Below are 14,354 nucleotides of genomic sequence, written 5' to 3'. Positions count from 1 at the left end.
GGGGTTAGAATTAGTTGTACAGTTAGGGTTAATTATACGGTTAGGGTTAATGCTAGTGTTAGGGTTAGTGATACAGTTAGGGTTAGTTGTACGGTTACGGTTATTGCTAGGGTTAGTTGTAGTGTTAGGGTTATGTGTATAGTTAGGGTTATTGCTAGTTAGTTGTAGTGATAGGGTTAAGTGTAGAGTTTGGTATTGGGGTTAGGTTTCGATATTGGGGTTAGGGTTAGTGCTACAGTTAGGGTTATATGTATGGTTAGGGTTAGTGATAGGGTTAAGTGTAGAGTTTGGGAATGGTGTTAGGGTTAGTGTTAGTGCTTTTAGGGTTAGTTTTATGGTTAGGGTTAGTTGTACGTTTGGGGTTAGTGCTAGGGTTAAGTGCAGAGTTTGGTATTGGGGTTAGGGTTAGTGCTACAGTTAGGGTTAGTTGTACAATTAGGGTTAGTTGTACGGTTAGGGTTAGTGCTATTGAAACGGTTAGTGCTACAGTTAGGATTAGTTGTCCAGTTAGGGTTAGTTGTACGGTTAGGTTTATTGCTAGGGTTAAAGTGTAGAGTTTGGTATTGGGGTTAGAGTTAGTTGTACAGTTAGAGTTAGTACTAGTGCTAAGGTTAGTGCTACAGTTGGGGTTAGTTGTACGGTTAGGGTTATTGCTAGGGTTAGTGATAGGGTTAAGTGTACAGTTTTGGAATGGGGTTAGGTTTAGTGCTAGTTTTAGGTTAGTGCTACAGTTAGGGTTAGTTGTACGATTAGGGTTATTGTTAGTGCTAGGGTTATTGCTAGGGTTAGTGATAGGGTTAAGTGTAGAGTTTGGTATTGGGGTTAGGTTTAGAGATTGGTGTTAGGGTTAGTTGTACGGTTAGGGTTATTGCTAGTGCTAGGGTTAGTGCTAGGGTTAAGTGTACAGTTTAGTATTGGGGTTAGGTTTAGAGATTGGGGTTAGGGTAAGTGCTACAGTTAGGGTTAGTTGTACTGTTAGGGTTATTGCTAGTGCTAGGATTAGTGCTAGTGTTGGGGTTAATGCTACAGGTGGGGTTATGTGTACAGTTATTGATAGTGATAGGGTTAGTGCTAGGGCTAAGTGTAGAGTTTGGTATTGGGGTTAGGTTTAGATATTGGGGTTAGTGCTACAGTTAGGGTTAGTTGTACTGTTAGGGTTATTGCTAGTGCTAGGATTAATGCTAGTGTTGGGGTTAACGCTACAGGTAGGGTTATGTGTACAGTTATTGTTAGTGATAGGGTTAGTGCTAGGGTTAAGTGTAGAGTTTGGTATTGGGGTTAGGTTTAGATATTGGGGTTAGTGCTACAGTTAGGATTAGTTGTACGGTTAGTGTTAGTGCTACAGTTAGGGTTCAGGATTGGAGTTTGGGTTAAATGTAGGGTTATTGTTAACCCCACTGGATACCAAAGAGGGCTGCAAGACACATCATATTCCTGCAGTCACAATTTATCCGTTGTAGCATTGTGGACAAAGCATTGCTGCTGTTGTGATTGGAGCAAAACTGAAGATAGAGAAAGACAGATTTATTTGCTATAAATGTAAAATGTCTAAGATGGAGATATAATTCCGTTGTTGTTTCCCAGTAGATGCTTAGGCATAGATATGATTTTGTGTTCTGCGTTCTCTTTAGTCTTGTTAGAAGAATGGGGAGACACAACCATGGACATGACTCCTACGTATGAGTGTGGCCATGTACATAATATGATTCCCATGAGGGGCCTCCTGGTGATAAAGTTCACCTAGTGCTAAGTAAACATTTGGTATTGATAGCAGACAGTCTTCTAGTCATGTATCATTTTAGCAACTCACTACAATGTCTCACTTGTAAATTAGTCTGTTTTTTCTATTAAACAAATAGTTTATGTTGGTTGTGCTGAAAGTTCCTAGCCGTCTACTGAAACATGGTAAGGTTGTAGGGACTTCATGTGCGAAACTTTATAAACTGGAGAAGCAAACCCTAATTTAAATCCCCAGATCAGAAAGATTCAGAAATTAGAAAACATCAGCTAACGAGAATTCAGTTCATTTTTAAAAACTGAGTGTGAGGATGTCAACACTATATAAATAAAATCTGTTTGTTGCAGTGGAGGTTCCAGGGGCTGGTCGGGGAGTCATGTGTGTTGTGTCGGAGGTCAGGATGGATGCAGAGAGATGGTAGGAGCTTGACAGTATAGGGCGTGATCATGTAGTTTGGGGGTGTGGCTATGTAATCCAGGGGGCATGGTCATGTGTGAAGTGACAGTGACTGATAGGGATAATTTTTACCATCCTCCTTAGCCCAACCAGCCTAACAGTATTTCAAAGTAAAAGATTTTGTACCTCCCTGCACTGTAGAACTGATACTGGTTTGTAGATAATGTTATTTATTTTGTGTATTTATGAAATTAATCTTTTTTAATTAAATAGTTTGTTTCTCTTCATCTGTAAGAGAACCTGCAAATAACTGTACACTGTACATCATAAATATTATTATACAGCATTTAAATAGAACTTAACAATAAATGTTTGTTGCTTTTTACACATATTTTATTTTGTTTATACAGAGCATGAGGAACTGGAGTTTTGAAAGCACAACCATATCTCAATGCATTTATTGGCAAATGTCTGGTGAATCCTGTTTGTACCTGGGTACTTCCAAGTGTTGAGCTGGAGATTTGATGTCTGTCTTGTTTATGGTTCATACAGTATATGAGAAGGAAACAAAGTCTATAGGATTCATCAATCGTGCCAGGGGAATCCCTGAAATATGTGAGACTTTTTGGATGATGTACAGTAAGTTTATGTTATTAGCACATACAGCCAATATCAGGGACTTATAAGACGTTATATTTACATGGACAAAAAAACATAATAGCCAAGGGACAGTCATTTGGGAGGAAATTATAATGCATGCACTGAACAAAGGGAAGGGAACATTTTACCATCTAACAACCACAGTAGAAAATATAAATTATTAGTTATGGCTTGGTATTATGGGTTGTCGCCTTAGGAAATTTATTTAAAAAAAGGTTTGAAATATAAATGTAATTTGAGAATTGAACTCAACTCTTCATTTAGATTTGTCAATAAAATTTCAATTTTTTTTTTAAAGTCAGGATGAATTGTGGGAAGGAAAGGAAACATTTAAAATGTAATATACACAGTAATATATATATATATATTATTGGTTATGACTTGATATAGTGGATTACTGTATTTAATAATTAAAAAAGAAAATCTTTGCAATATAAACTGTTTGTGAATTGGACTTGACTCAGAATCCAGTTTTGTGCACAGAAAACGTTGAAACATTGGCAATTATGGAATGAGTTGTATCAAATATCGAGGTCATTACTCTCAGACTCCCGGCTATCCTCCTCAATAATGTTGCTGTGGAAGCCAATTCTGTCCTGGTTTTGCTGAGAGAAGTCTACAAGTCCTGTGTTTGCCTCGCCAGGGACACACGTCTGTAGCATATTGTCCCAGAAGAGGCTGAGGGTTGATGTATCATTCTGCTCACTCTCTTTCAGTTCATGCATCTCTTTTGCACTTCCCCAGGGTGTCTGGACATCAAACGTTTTGTCGAAGTGGGAGTAGTCAACACGAAAGGCCCCTTTCTCTAGCGTCATGCAAGGCTCAAACCTGTGACCCCAGAGTATCTCATCTTCGGTGTATGACGTCTTAGCCTGGCATGTCATACCTAGAATTAATGACACATTAAGGTTAATTCTTTCTTTGAAAACTTAAATGCAAAATATTTCAAGGATTAAAAAAAAAACAAAAATAATGACTTTTAACTATTCTCCATTCTATAGATTACAAGGACACCAAAGTCATTTTTTCCTGTTGCACTGCACATAAACAGACATTATAGAACATATCAGTAGTTACGCTGTGTGCTGCAAAGCAAATGTTATACAATCATTTAACGCTATAATTGTACTATAAGAGATTTGTGAGTGTGGGAATGTGCTTGGGCAAATCTAGGCCGTGACTCTGGAGGTGATGAAACCTATAAACATAGACCCCCCTGCAACCTTAACAGACATTGGACCACTTATTGGAAAAAGGAGGAGCTCAGGTGAGATGATCTAAAGCTCTCTGCTCAGGTGAGATGATCTTAAGCGCTCTGCTCAGGTGAGATGATCTAAAGCTCTCTGCTCATGTGAGATGATCTAAAGCTCTCTGCTCAGGTGAGATGGTTTAAAGCTCTCCCCTCGGGTGACATAATCTAAAGCTCTCCCCTCGGGTGACATAATCTAACGCTCTCTGCTCAGGTGAGATGATCTAAAGCTCTGTGCTCAGGTTAGATGATCTAAAGCTCTCTGCTCTGATGAGATGATCTAAAGCTCTGTGCTCAGGTGAGATGATCTAAAGCTCTCCGCTCAGGTTAGATGATCTAAAGCTCTCTGCTCAGGTGAGATGATCTAAAGCTCTCTGCTCAGGTGAGATGATCTAAAGCTCTCTGCGCATGTGAGATGATCTAAAGCTCTCTGCTCAGGTGAGATAGTCTAAAGCTCTCCCCTCGGGTGACATAATCTAAAGCTCTCTGCTCAGGTGAGATGATCTAACGCTCTCTGCTCAGGTGAGATGATCTAAAGCTCTCCCCTCAATCCAACATTGTATAATAAATGGGAATTGGACTTAGAAATGGAAATAAATGGAGAGGAGTGGAACCAATTATTATATAACTCATGTAGGGGACTCTTAAGTGCTGACATGATCGAACATTGCTACAAAACTATATCAAGACAGTACCTAACACTGGTTATTACATCACATACAGTAATCAATGGCTCCAGCCTCTGCTATACAGGTTGTGGAGCAGTAGGTACATATAAACATATGTGGTGGAGGTTTGGGAAGATCTATCTAGCCTTCTTAGCTGCATCTTAGAGGAACCAATACGACTGAAACTACGTCAGGCACTACTCCATGAATATAAGAAATTTAATAAACATATAAATCAATTTCTAAGAATAGTTTGTACAGCAGTGAGAATATGTATCGCACGTCATTGGAAAGTAGGATCGCCCACAAAAGAAGAGATTGTTAATAAGATCAAATACTTTTATAACATGTATGAACAAGCAGCTCACATTCAGGACACACAGACAACTTTTCAAAAAACATGGTTTTATTGGACAATGTACAAGACAAAAGAGTGAAGGTGGAACATTGGGTTCTAGAGTTGAGGGGGGGAAGGGGAAGCTTGTTTGACATCGACAGAGATAAGGAAGAGGATCCGGTGGTCTAGCAGAAGAACCCTAAAGACAAAAGAAACAATAAGATAAGCATCTATCTCAATCTTATCTATTTCTTACCCACCTTTTATTCAAATTTTCTTCCCCCCCTCTTACTCTATTTCTTTCTCACTATTTCATTTTTTCTTATTAAACTTGGAGAGGAATCTGAGCACAGTGAAATTATTCTTCAGATTTTTGGTCAGGTAATATTGTGTTACAATGCTTGTATAGGAGACTACGAATAACTAGTATAGAATTTGTACATAACATACCATAGTAATTATTGATTCAGTGTGATCGTATTCTTCCCAAATAAAAATTATTTCAACCTAAAGCTCTCCCCTCAGGTGAGATGATCTATATCTCTCTGATCAGGTTAGATGATCTAAAGCTCTGTGCTCAGGTGAGATGATCTAAAGCTCTCTGCTCAAGTGAGATGATCTGAAGCTCTCTGCTCTGATGAGATAATCTATAGCTCTCTGCTCTGGTGAGATGATCTAAAGCTCTCTGCTTAGGTGAGATGATCTAAAGCTCTCTGCTCTGGTGAGATGATCTAAAGTTCTCTGCTTAGGTAAGATGATTTAAAGCTTTCTGCTCAGGTGAGATGATCTAAAGCTCTCTGCTCTGGTGAGGTGATCTAAATCTCTGCTCTGAGATGATTTAAAGCTCTCTGCTCAGGTGAGATGATCTAAAGCTCTCTGCTCAGGTTTGATGATCTAAAGCTCTCTGCTCAGGTGAGATGATCTTAAGCTCTCTGCTCAGGTTAGATGATCTAAAGCTCTCTGCTCTGATGAGATGATCCAAAGCTCTCTGCTCAGGTGAGATGATCTAAAGCTCTCTGTTCAGGTTTGATGATCTAAAGCTCTCTGCTCAGGTGAGATGATCTTAAGCGCTCTGCTCAGGTGAGATGATCTAAAGCTCTCTGCTCTGATGAGATGATCTAAAGCTCTCCGCTCAGGTGAGATGATCTAAAACTCTCTGCTCAGGTGAGATAATCTAAATCTCTCCCCTCGGGTGACATGATCTTAAATGTTCCGCTCAGGTGAGATGATCTTAAGCTCTCTGCTCTGATGAGATGATCTAAAGCTCTCCTCTATGCTGAGATGATCTAAAGCGCTATGCTCAGGTGAGATGATCTAAAGATCTCTGCTCAGGTTAGATTAACTAAAGCTCTTTGCTCTGGTGAGATGATCTAAAGTTAACTGCCCAGGTTAGATGGTCTAAAGCTCTCTGCTCTGGTGAGATGATCTAAAGTTAACTGCCCAGGTTAGATGGTCTAAAGCTCTCTGCTCTGGTGAGATGATCTAAAGCTTTCTGCTCAGGTGAGATGATCTAAATCACTCTGCTCCGGTGAGATGATATAAAGCTCTCTACTCAGGTGACATGATCTAAAGCTCTCTGCTATGGTGAGACAATCTAAAGGTCTTTGCTCTGATGACATGATCTAAAGCTCTCTGCTCTGGTGAGATGATCAAAAGCTCTCTGCTCAGGTGAGATGATCTAAAGCTCTCTGCTCAGGTGACATGATCTAAAGCTCTCTGCTCTGGTGAGATGATCTAAAGCTCTATGCTCAGGTGACATGAGCTAATGCTCTCTGCTCAGGTTAGATGATCTAAAACTCTCTGCTCTGATGAGATGATCTAAAGCTCTCTGCTCAGGTGAGATGATCTAAACCTCTCCACTCAGGTGACATAATCTAAAACTCTCTGCTCAGGTGAGTTGATCTAAAGCTCTCCGCTCAGGTGAGATGATCTAAAGCGCTCTGCTCAGGTGAGATGATCTAAAGCTCTCTGCTCAGGTGAGATGGTCTAAAGCTCTCTGCTCAGGTGAGATGATCTAAAGCTCTCCACTCAGGTGAGATGATCTAAAGCTCTCCGCTCAGGTGAGACATTCTAAAGCTCTCCGCTCAGGTGAGATGGTCTAAAGCTCTCTACTCAGGTGAGATGATCTAAAGCTCTCCGCTCAGGTGAGACAATCTAAAGCTCTCCGCTCAGGTGAGATGGTCTAAAGCTCTCTGCTCAGGTGAGATAATCTAAATCTCTCCCCTCGGGTGACATGATCTTAAATGTTACGCTCAGGTGAGATGATCTTAAGCTCTCTGCTCTGATGAGATGATCTAAAGCTCTCCTCTATGCTGAGGTGATCTAAAGCGCTATGCTCAGGTGAGATGATCTAAAGATCTCTGCTCAGGTTAGATTAACTAAAGCTCTTTGCTCTGGTGAGATGATCTAAAGTTAACTGCCCAGGTTAGATGGTCTAAAGCTCTCTGCTCTGGTGAGATGATCTAAAGTTAACTGCCCAGGTTAGATGGTCTAAAGCTCTCTGCTCTGGTGAGATGATCTAAAGCTTTCTGCTCAGGTGAGATGATCTAAATCACTCTGCTCCGGTGAGATGATATAAAGCTCTCTACTCAGGTGACATGATCTAAAGCTCTCTGCTATGGTGAGACAATCTAAAGGTCTTTGCTCTGATGACATGATCTAAAGCTCTCTGCTCTGGTGAGATGATCAAAAGCTCTCTGCTCAGGTGAGATGATCTAAAGCTCTCTGCTCTTGTGAAATGATCTAAAGCTCTCTGCTCAGGTGAGATGATCTAAAGCTCTCTGCTCTGGTGAGATGATCTAAAGCTCTCTGCTCAGGTGACATGATCTAAAGCTCTCTGCTCTGGTGAGATGATCTAAAGCTCTATGCTCAGGTGACATGAGCTAATGCTCTCTGCTCAGGTTAGATGATCTAAAACTCTCTGCTCTGATGAGATGATCTAAAGCTCTCTGCTCAGGTGAGATAATCTAAAGCTCTCCACTCAGGTGACATAATCTAAAACTCTCTGCTCAGGTGAGTTGATCTAAAGCTCTCCGCTCAGGTGAGATGATCTAAAGCGCTCTGCTCAGGTGAGATGATCTAAAGCTCTCTGCTCAGGTGAGATGGTCTAAAGCTCTCTGCTCAGGTGAGATGATCTAAAGCTCTCCACTCAGGTGAGATGATCTAAAGCTCTCGCTCAGGTGAGATGATCTAAAGCTCTATGCTCATGTGAGATGATCTAAAGCTCTCTGCTTAGGTGAGATGATCTAAAGCTCTCTGCTCAGGTGAGATGATCTAAAGCTCTCTGCTTAGGTGAGATGATCTAAAGCTCTCTGCTCAGGTGAGATGATCTAAAGCTCTTTGCTCAGGTGATATGATCTAAAGCTCTGTGCTCAGGTTAGATGATCTTAAGCTCTCTGCTCTGATGAGATGATCTAAAGCTCTCCGCTATGGTGAGACAATCTAAAGCTCTCCGCTCAGGTGAGACGATCTAAAGCTCTCCGCTCAGGTGAGATGATCTAAAGCTCTCTGCTCAGGTGAGATGGTCTAAAGCTCTCCCCTCAGGTGAGATGATATAAAGCTCTCTGCTCAGGTGAGATGATCTAAAGCTCTCTGCTCAGGTGAGATGATCTAAAGCTCTCTGCCCAGGTAAGATGATCTAAAGCTCTCTGCTCAGGTGAGATGGTTTAAAGCTCTCCCCTCAGGTGAGATGATCTAAAGCTCTTTGCTCAGGTGATATGATCTAAAGCTCTGTGCTCAGGTTAGATGATCTTAAGCTCTCTGCTCTGATGAGATGATCTAAAGCTCTCCGCTATGGTGAGACGATCTAAAGCTCTCCGCTCAGGTGAGACGATCTAAAGCTCTCCGCTCAGGTGAGATGATCTAAAGCTCTCTGCTCAGGTGAGATGGTCTAAAGCTCTCCCCTCAGGTGAGATGATCTAAAGCTCTCTGCTCAGGTGAGATGATCTAAAGCTCTCCGCTCAGGTGAGATGGTCTAAAGCTCTCTGCTCAGGTGAGATGATCTAAAGCTCTCGCTCAGGTGAGATGATCTAAAGCTCTCTGCTCAGGTGAGATGATCTAAAGCTCTCTGCCCAGGTGAGATGATCTAAAGCTCTCTGCTCAGGTGAGATGGTTTAAAGCTCTCCCCTCAGGTGAGATGATCTAAACCTCTCCACTCAGGTGAGATGATCTAAAGCTATGTGCTCAGGTTAGATGATCTTAAGCTCTCTGCTTGTCAGGGTTTTTTCCCTGTTTGTTTGCCATGTGCTAATGGCAGCCATTTTACTCACCTCTCTTCCTGACTATGGTGAATTGTGGGGGATGCTGCTCATTTCCTGCACTTCCTTTTATGGCCAGACTGGTGTGCATCATCCATGTGAGACAGGATGCAGTCTCAGAAGTGTGATGTCATCACTTATTATTTAAAGGGCCTCTTTTCAGCATGCTTAGCCTTTGCGTTGTCTCAGACCTGTTTGTGAGAGTTCCTGTGTGTTACCTGGCTGCCTGACGTCCTTACTGGTTCCTGATCCCTGGCTTGTTCCTGACTCTGCTGTTTTCCTTGTTCCTGATTCCGGCTCGTCTGACTATTCGCTTTGGCTCCTGACTTGGTTCGTCTGACTACCATCTCTGGTTTTGACCCCTGGCTTGTTATTTGACTTGTGGACTTTTTATTATTTTTTGCTATTAATAAAGGTGTGATTATTTTTGCACTTCTCATCTCAGTCTGATTCCTGGCACCCTGACATTACGCAAAGGCCATGAATCCTGATGGTGCTAATTATCCACATTTACCTGCCATCATTTCCAGGATGGATGTACAGGATCACTGTTTGGATTAATTTGCACTAGACCTGCAAACCCTGCTGACTCGCACTGCACATTTGGACCAAAGTGTCCCGCAAGTTATGGCTGCTCCTGTTTCCGCTACTGCACCTATGCCTACCAGGAGCATATCCGGTTCTGCACCTCTACCTCAGCGATATGGAGGCGATCCTATTCAGTGCAGAGGGTTTTTGAACCAGGTGGGCATTTACTTTGAGATGTTACTTCAGGCATTTCCCTCTGACGAAGCTAAGGTGGGATTTCTCATCTCGTTACACTCTGACACAGCTCTTGCCTGGGCTAATCCCTTGTGGGAGACTATTAAACCTGTGATTTCAAATTACCCTGAATTTGTGGCCTCCTTTCGAAGGGTATTTGATGTTCCGGCTCGCTCCTCCTCTGCTGCTAAATGACTCATGTCCATTCAGCAAGGTACAAGATCTGTTGCTCAGTATGCTATTGAGTTCCGTACGCTTGCCTTCTTTCATGGGCTCTCTGATGCGATTAAAGACAAAGTTGCTGCCAGAGATTAACCAGAGGATCTCGAGGCATTGGTGTCTTTTTTGATTTTAATTGACATCAGACTCAGAGAGAGGCCCTCTTTCAAGGAGCACTTGGGAAGCCTCCTGTTCCGTTGTCTCCTACGTGTTCGTTCCCACCCATGCCTCCCTCTCCTCCCATGCCTCCTGGTCCCGAGTCACCAGGTACTGCTGAGCCAATGCAGTTGGGATTCACGCATCTCTCCGCGGTGGAGAGGGCCTTTAGGAGGAGGGAGGGGCTCTGCCTCTATTGTAGGTTACAGGTCTACCTTTTGAAGTCTTGTCCTACACGGCCGGGAAACGCTCACACCTAAGGTCCTGTCGGGGGCAGACCTTGGGTGGTTTATCCCCATCCCCGGAACCGCGTAAGGAGAAACCTTTGGTAACAGTTGTCCTTTCCTGGGTGGACTCCTCCATAGTCACTCAGGCTCTTGTTGACTCCGGTGCTGCGGGCTATTTCATTGACAGTGCTTTTGTATCAAAGCACTCCATTCCTGTTTTGCCTCGGTCCGTTCCACTTGCTATTGAGGCCATTGATGGCAGGCCCCTTCAGCCCGCACTTGTTACTCACGAAACTGCTCCATTGTCCATGGCTGTTGGGGCTCTCCATTTTGAAACCCTCCAGTTCCAGGTGATAAACTCTCTGCATTTTCCGGTTGTTCTGGGTTATCCCTGGCTCTAAAAGCACAATCCCAGTCTCGACTGGCGCAGGTCCAAAATTTTGTCGTGGTCTCCGCAATGTATTTCCACTTGTCTTTGGAAACCATTTAAAGTCTTGTGCACTTCTTTGGTATCTTAATTGCCAGAGGAGTACCGAGTGTTCCTAGACATTTTTGACAAGGTGCGTGCTGGTATGTTTCCTCCTCACCGGTCTTACGATTGTGCCATAGACCTGCAACCCGGAGCCATTCCTCCTCAGGGCTGGGTGTACCCTCTGTCTGTTGCAGAGAATTGTGCTATGGAGGAGTATGTTGCCGATGCTCTGTCGCGGGGGATCATCCGCAAATCCTGCTCTCCTGCAGGGGCTGTCTTCTTCTTTGTGAAGAAAAAGGGTGGCGAGTTAAGACCATGCATCGATTATAGGGGTCTTAATCGTCTTACCATTAAGAATGCTTACCCTATTCCGCTTATTACGGAACTCTTTGACCGCCTCAAGGGAGCTTCGGTCTTTACTAAAGTTGATTTGAGAGGAGCGTATAATCTCATTAGGAATAAGGAGGGCCATGAATGGAAAACAGCATTTAACACCAGGAGCGGGCATTATGAGTATCTTGTAATGCCCTTTGGCCTATGTAATGCTCCTGCTTTTTTTCAGGAATTTGTTTTTTGGGGGTTGCCAATTACAATAGAAAGTTTATTAAAAACTTTTCTTCCTTGGTCAAACCTATCACAGACATGACCCGTAAAGAGAATGATCCACTCCATTGGTCACCTACTGCCATTAAGGCCATTGATTGTCTTAAGACTGCCTTTGCTGCCGCTCCAGTTCTGGCTCATCCTAACCCTGTCCTGCCTTTCATTCTTGAGGTCGATGCGTCTGAGACGGGAGTAGGTGCCCTCTTGTCTCAACGTCCTACGCCTGACGGTTCCTTGCATCCGTGTGGTTTCTTCTCTAAGAAATTGTCTCCAGCGAAGTGCAATTATGAAATTGGTGACAGGGAATTACTGGCCATAATTTTGGCACTCAAGGAATGGAGGCAACTTCTTGAGGGTACTAGCGTGCCAGTGCTCATTCTTACTGATCACAAGAATTTAATTTATCTATCTGAAGCAAAACGTTTGTCGCCCCGACAGGCCAGATGGGCGCTATTTTTGTCTCGGTTTAATTATGTGGTCTCCTACCTGCCTGGTAGTAAGAATTTTAGGGCTGATGCCCTCTCTCGACAATTTTCGCCTTTGTCCAAGGAGGAGTCTGTATCTACCTGTTATACCTCCTGACCATACATACTAATTTGACTTCTCCCTTGGGGAGGAGATCCTGGCTGCACAAACCAATGCACCTCCTGAGAAACCTAGTGGTAAGTGTTTTGTTCCTGAGAATCTTCAAACTAAACTTTTGCACACTTACCACTATCCTAAAGCAGCAGGTCACCCATGCAAGAACCAAATGATCTGGTCTGTCACTCGACAATTCTGGTGGCCAGGTCTTCGTTCTGATGTTGCTGCGTATGTTTCCTCCTGCTCAGTTTGTGCACAGAATAAGACTCCTCTATGTCTTCCTGTGGGTCTTCTTCAACCTATTGCTAATGGTGAGCGTCCTTGGACACATCTTTCCATGGACTTCATTGTCGAGCTCCCTGTTTCCAATGGCAATACTGTTATCCTTATGGTGGTTGACCGTTTTTCTAAAATGTCACATTGCATTCCCTTGATTAAGCTGCCTACCGCTCAGGAGCTTGCTTTAATTTTTCATATCACCCTCAATCCAGTGGGTCTGTGGAACGATCTAATCAAGCTCTGGAACAGTTCCTCCATTGCTATGTCTCAGATCACCACAATAATTGGTCTGAACTGTTACCTTGGGCAAAGTTTGCTCGTAATAGTGCTATTAATGCTTCCTCCAAGTTATTCCCATTCATGGCGAATTATGGGTTTCAACCATCCTTGTTGCCAGATTCATTCATGTCTCAGGGTATTCTGGCTTTGGAGGAGCATCTCCAGCAACTCTGTTCCACGTGGCTGCAGATTCAGGATTGCCTTCATTGTTCTATGCAGCGCCAAAAGTTCCAGGCTGATCGTAGGCGTCTGCCCCGCACCTTCCTACCAGGTTGGTGAGAGAGTTTGGCTGTTCTCCTGCAACTTGAACCTTTGTGTGCCTTCTAATAAATTGTCTGCTCGTTATGTTGGTCCTTTTCGAATACTCCGACGGGTTAATCCTGTGGCCTACGCTCTTGACCTTCCTCCTGCTATGCGCATCTCCAATGTTTTTCATGTCTTCCTCTTGAAACCATTGGTTTGTAATCGGTTTACCACTGTGTTGCCTCGTCCCCGTCCTATCTTTGTTGACAACCATGAGGAGTATGAGGTCAGCAGCATTATTGACTCTCGTATGCCTAGGGGCCGTGTACAGTATTTGGTTCACTGGAGGGGCTACGGTCCGGAGGAGCGTTCTTGGGTTCCCTCCTCTGATGCTCATGCTCCCACCCTCCTCCGTGCCTTCCATGCCCGTTTCCCCAATAAGCCTTTTGTCCTCCCGTGGGGGAGGGGTCGTTGAGGGGAGGGTACTGTCAGGGTTTTTTCCCTCTTTGTTTGCCATGTGCTGCTGGCAGCCATTTTACTCACCTCTCTTCCTGACTGTGGTGCATTGTGGGGGATGCTGCTCATTTCCTGCACTTTCTTTTATGGCCAGACTGGTGTGCATCATCCATGTGAGACAGGATGCAGTCTCAGAATTGTGATGTCATCACTTATTATTTAAAGGGTCTATGTTCAGTATGCTTTGCCTTTGCGCTGTCTCAGACCTGTTTGTGAGAGTTCCTGTGTATTACCTGGCTGCCTGATGTCCTTCCTGGTTCCTGATCCCTGGCTTGTTCCTGACTCTGCTGTTTTCCTTGTTCCTGATTTTGGCTTGTCTGACTATTGGCTTTGGCTCCTGACTTGGCTCGTCTGACTACCAGCTCTGGTTTTGACCCCTGGCTTGTTATTTGACTTGAGGACTTTTTATTATTTATTGCTATTAATAAAAGTGTGATTATTTTTGCACTTCTCGTCTCAGTCTAATTCCTGGCACCCTGACACTGCTCTGATGAGATGATCTAAAGCGCTTCGCTATGGTGAGATGATCTTAAAGCGCTCTGCTCAGGTGAGATGTTCTAAAGCTCTCTGCTCAGGTTAGATTAACTAAAGCTCTCTGCTCTGGTGAGATGGTCTAAAGTTAACTGCCCAAGTTAGATGGTCTAAAGCTCTCTGCTCTGGTGAGATGATCTAAAGCTTTCTGCTCAGGTGAGATGATCTAAATCACTCTGCT

The 14,354-nt window shown here is 43.4% G+C and overlaps 1 protein-coding gene across 1 annotated transcript in view; it reads right to left on the bottom strand.

Moving 5' to 3' along the window:
• Positions 1–3,315: 3,315 nt before the first annotated feature.
• Positions 3,316–14,354, bottom strand: part of LOC128638202 (G protein-activated inward rectifier potassium channel 4-like) — a 40,093-nt gene continuing 29,054 nt past the window's right edge. Inside the window, exon 3 of the mRNA XM_053690060.1 lies at positions 3,316–3,680. Within this exon, the coding sequence (XP_053546035.1) occupies positions 3,316–3,680 (365 nt within the window). The remainder of the gene's footprint in view (positions 3,681–14,354) is intronic.

Source organism: Bombina bombina, chromosome 8 (assembly GCF_027579735.1).
Source record: "Bombina bombina isolate aBomBom1 chromosome 8, aBomBom1.pri, whole genome shotgun sequence".
In the NCBI taxonomy this organism is placed as follows: Eukaryota; Metazoa; Chordata; class Amphibia; order Anura; family Bombinatoridae; genus Bombina; species Bombina bombina.
This window is presented reverse-complemented; position numbering and strand designations above follow the sequence as displayed.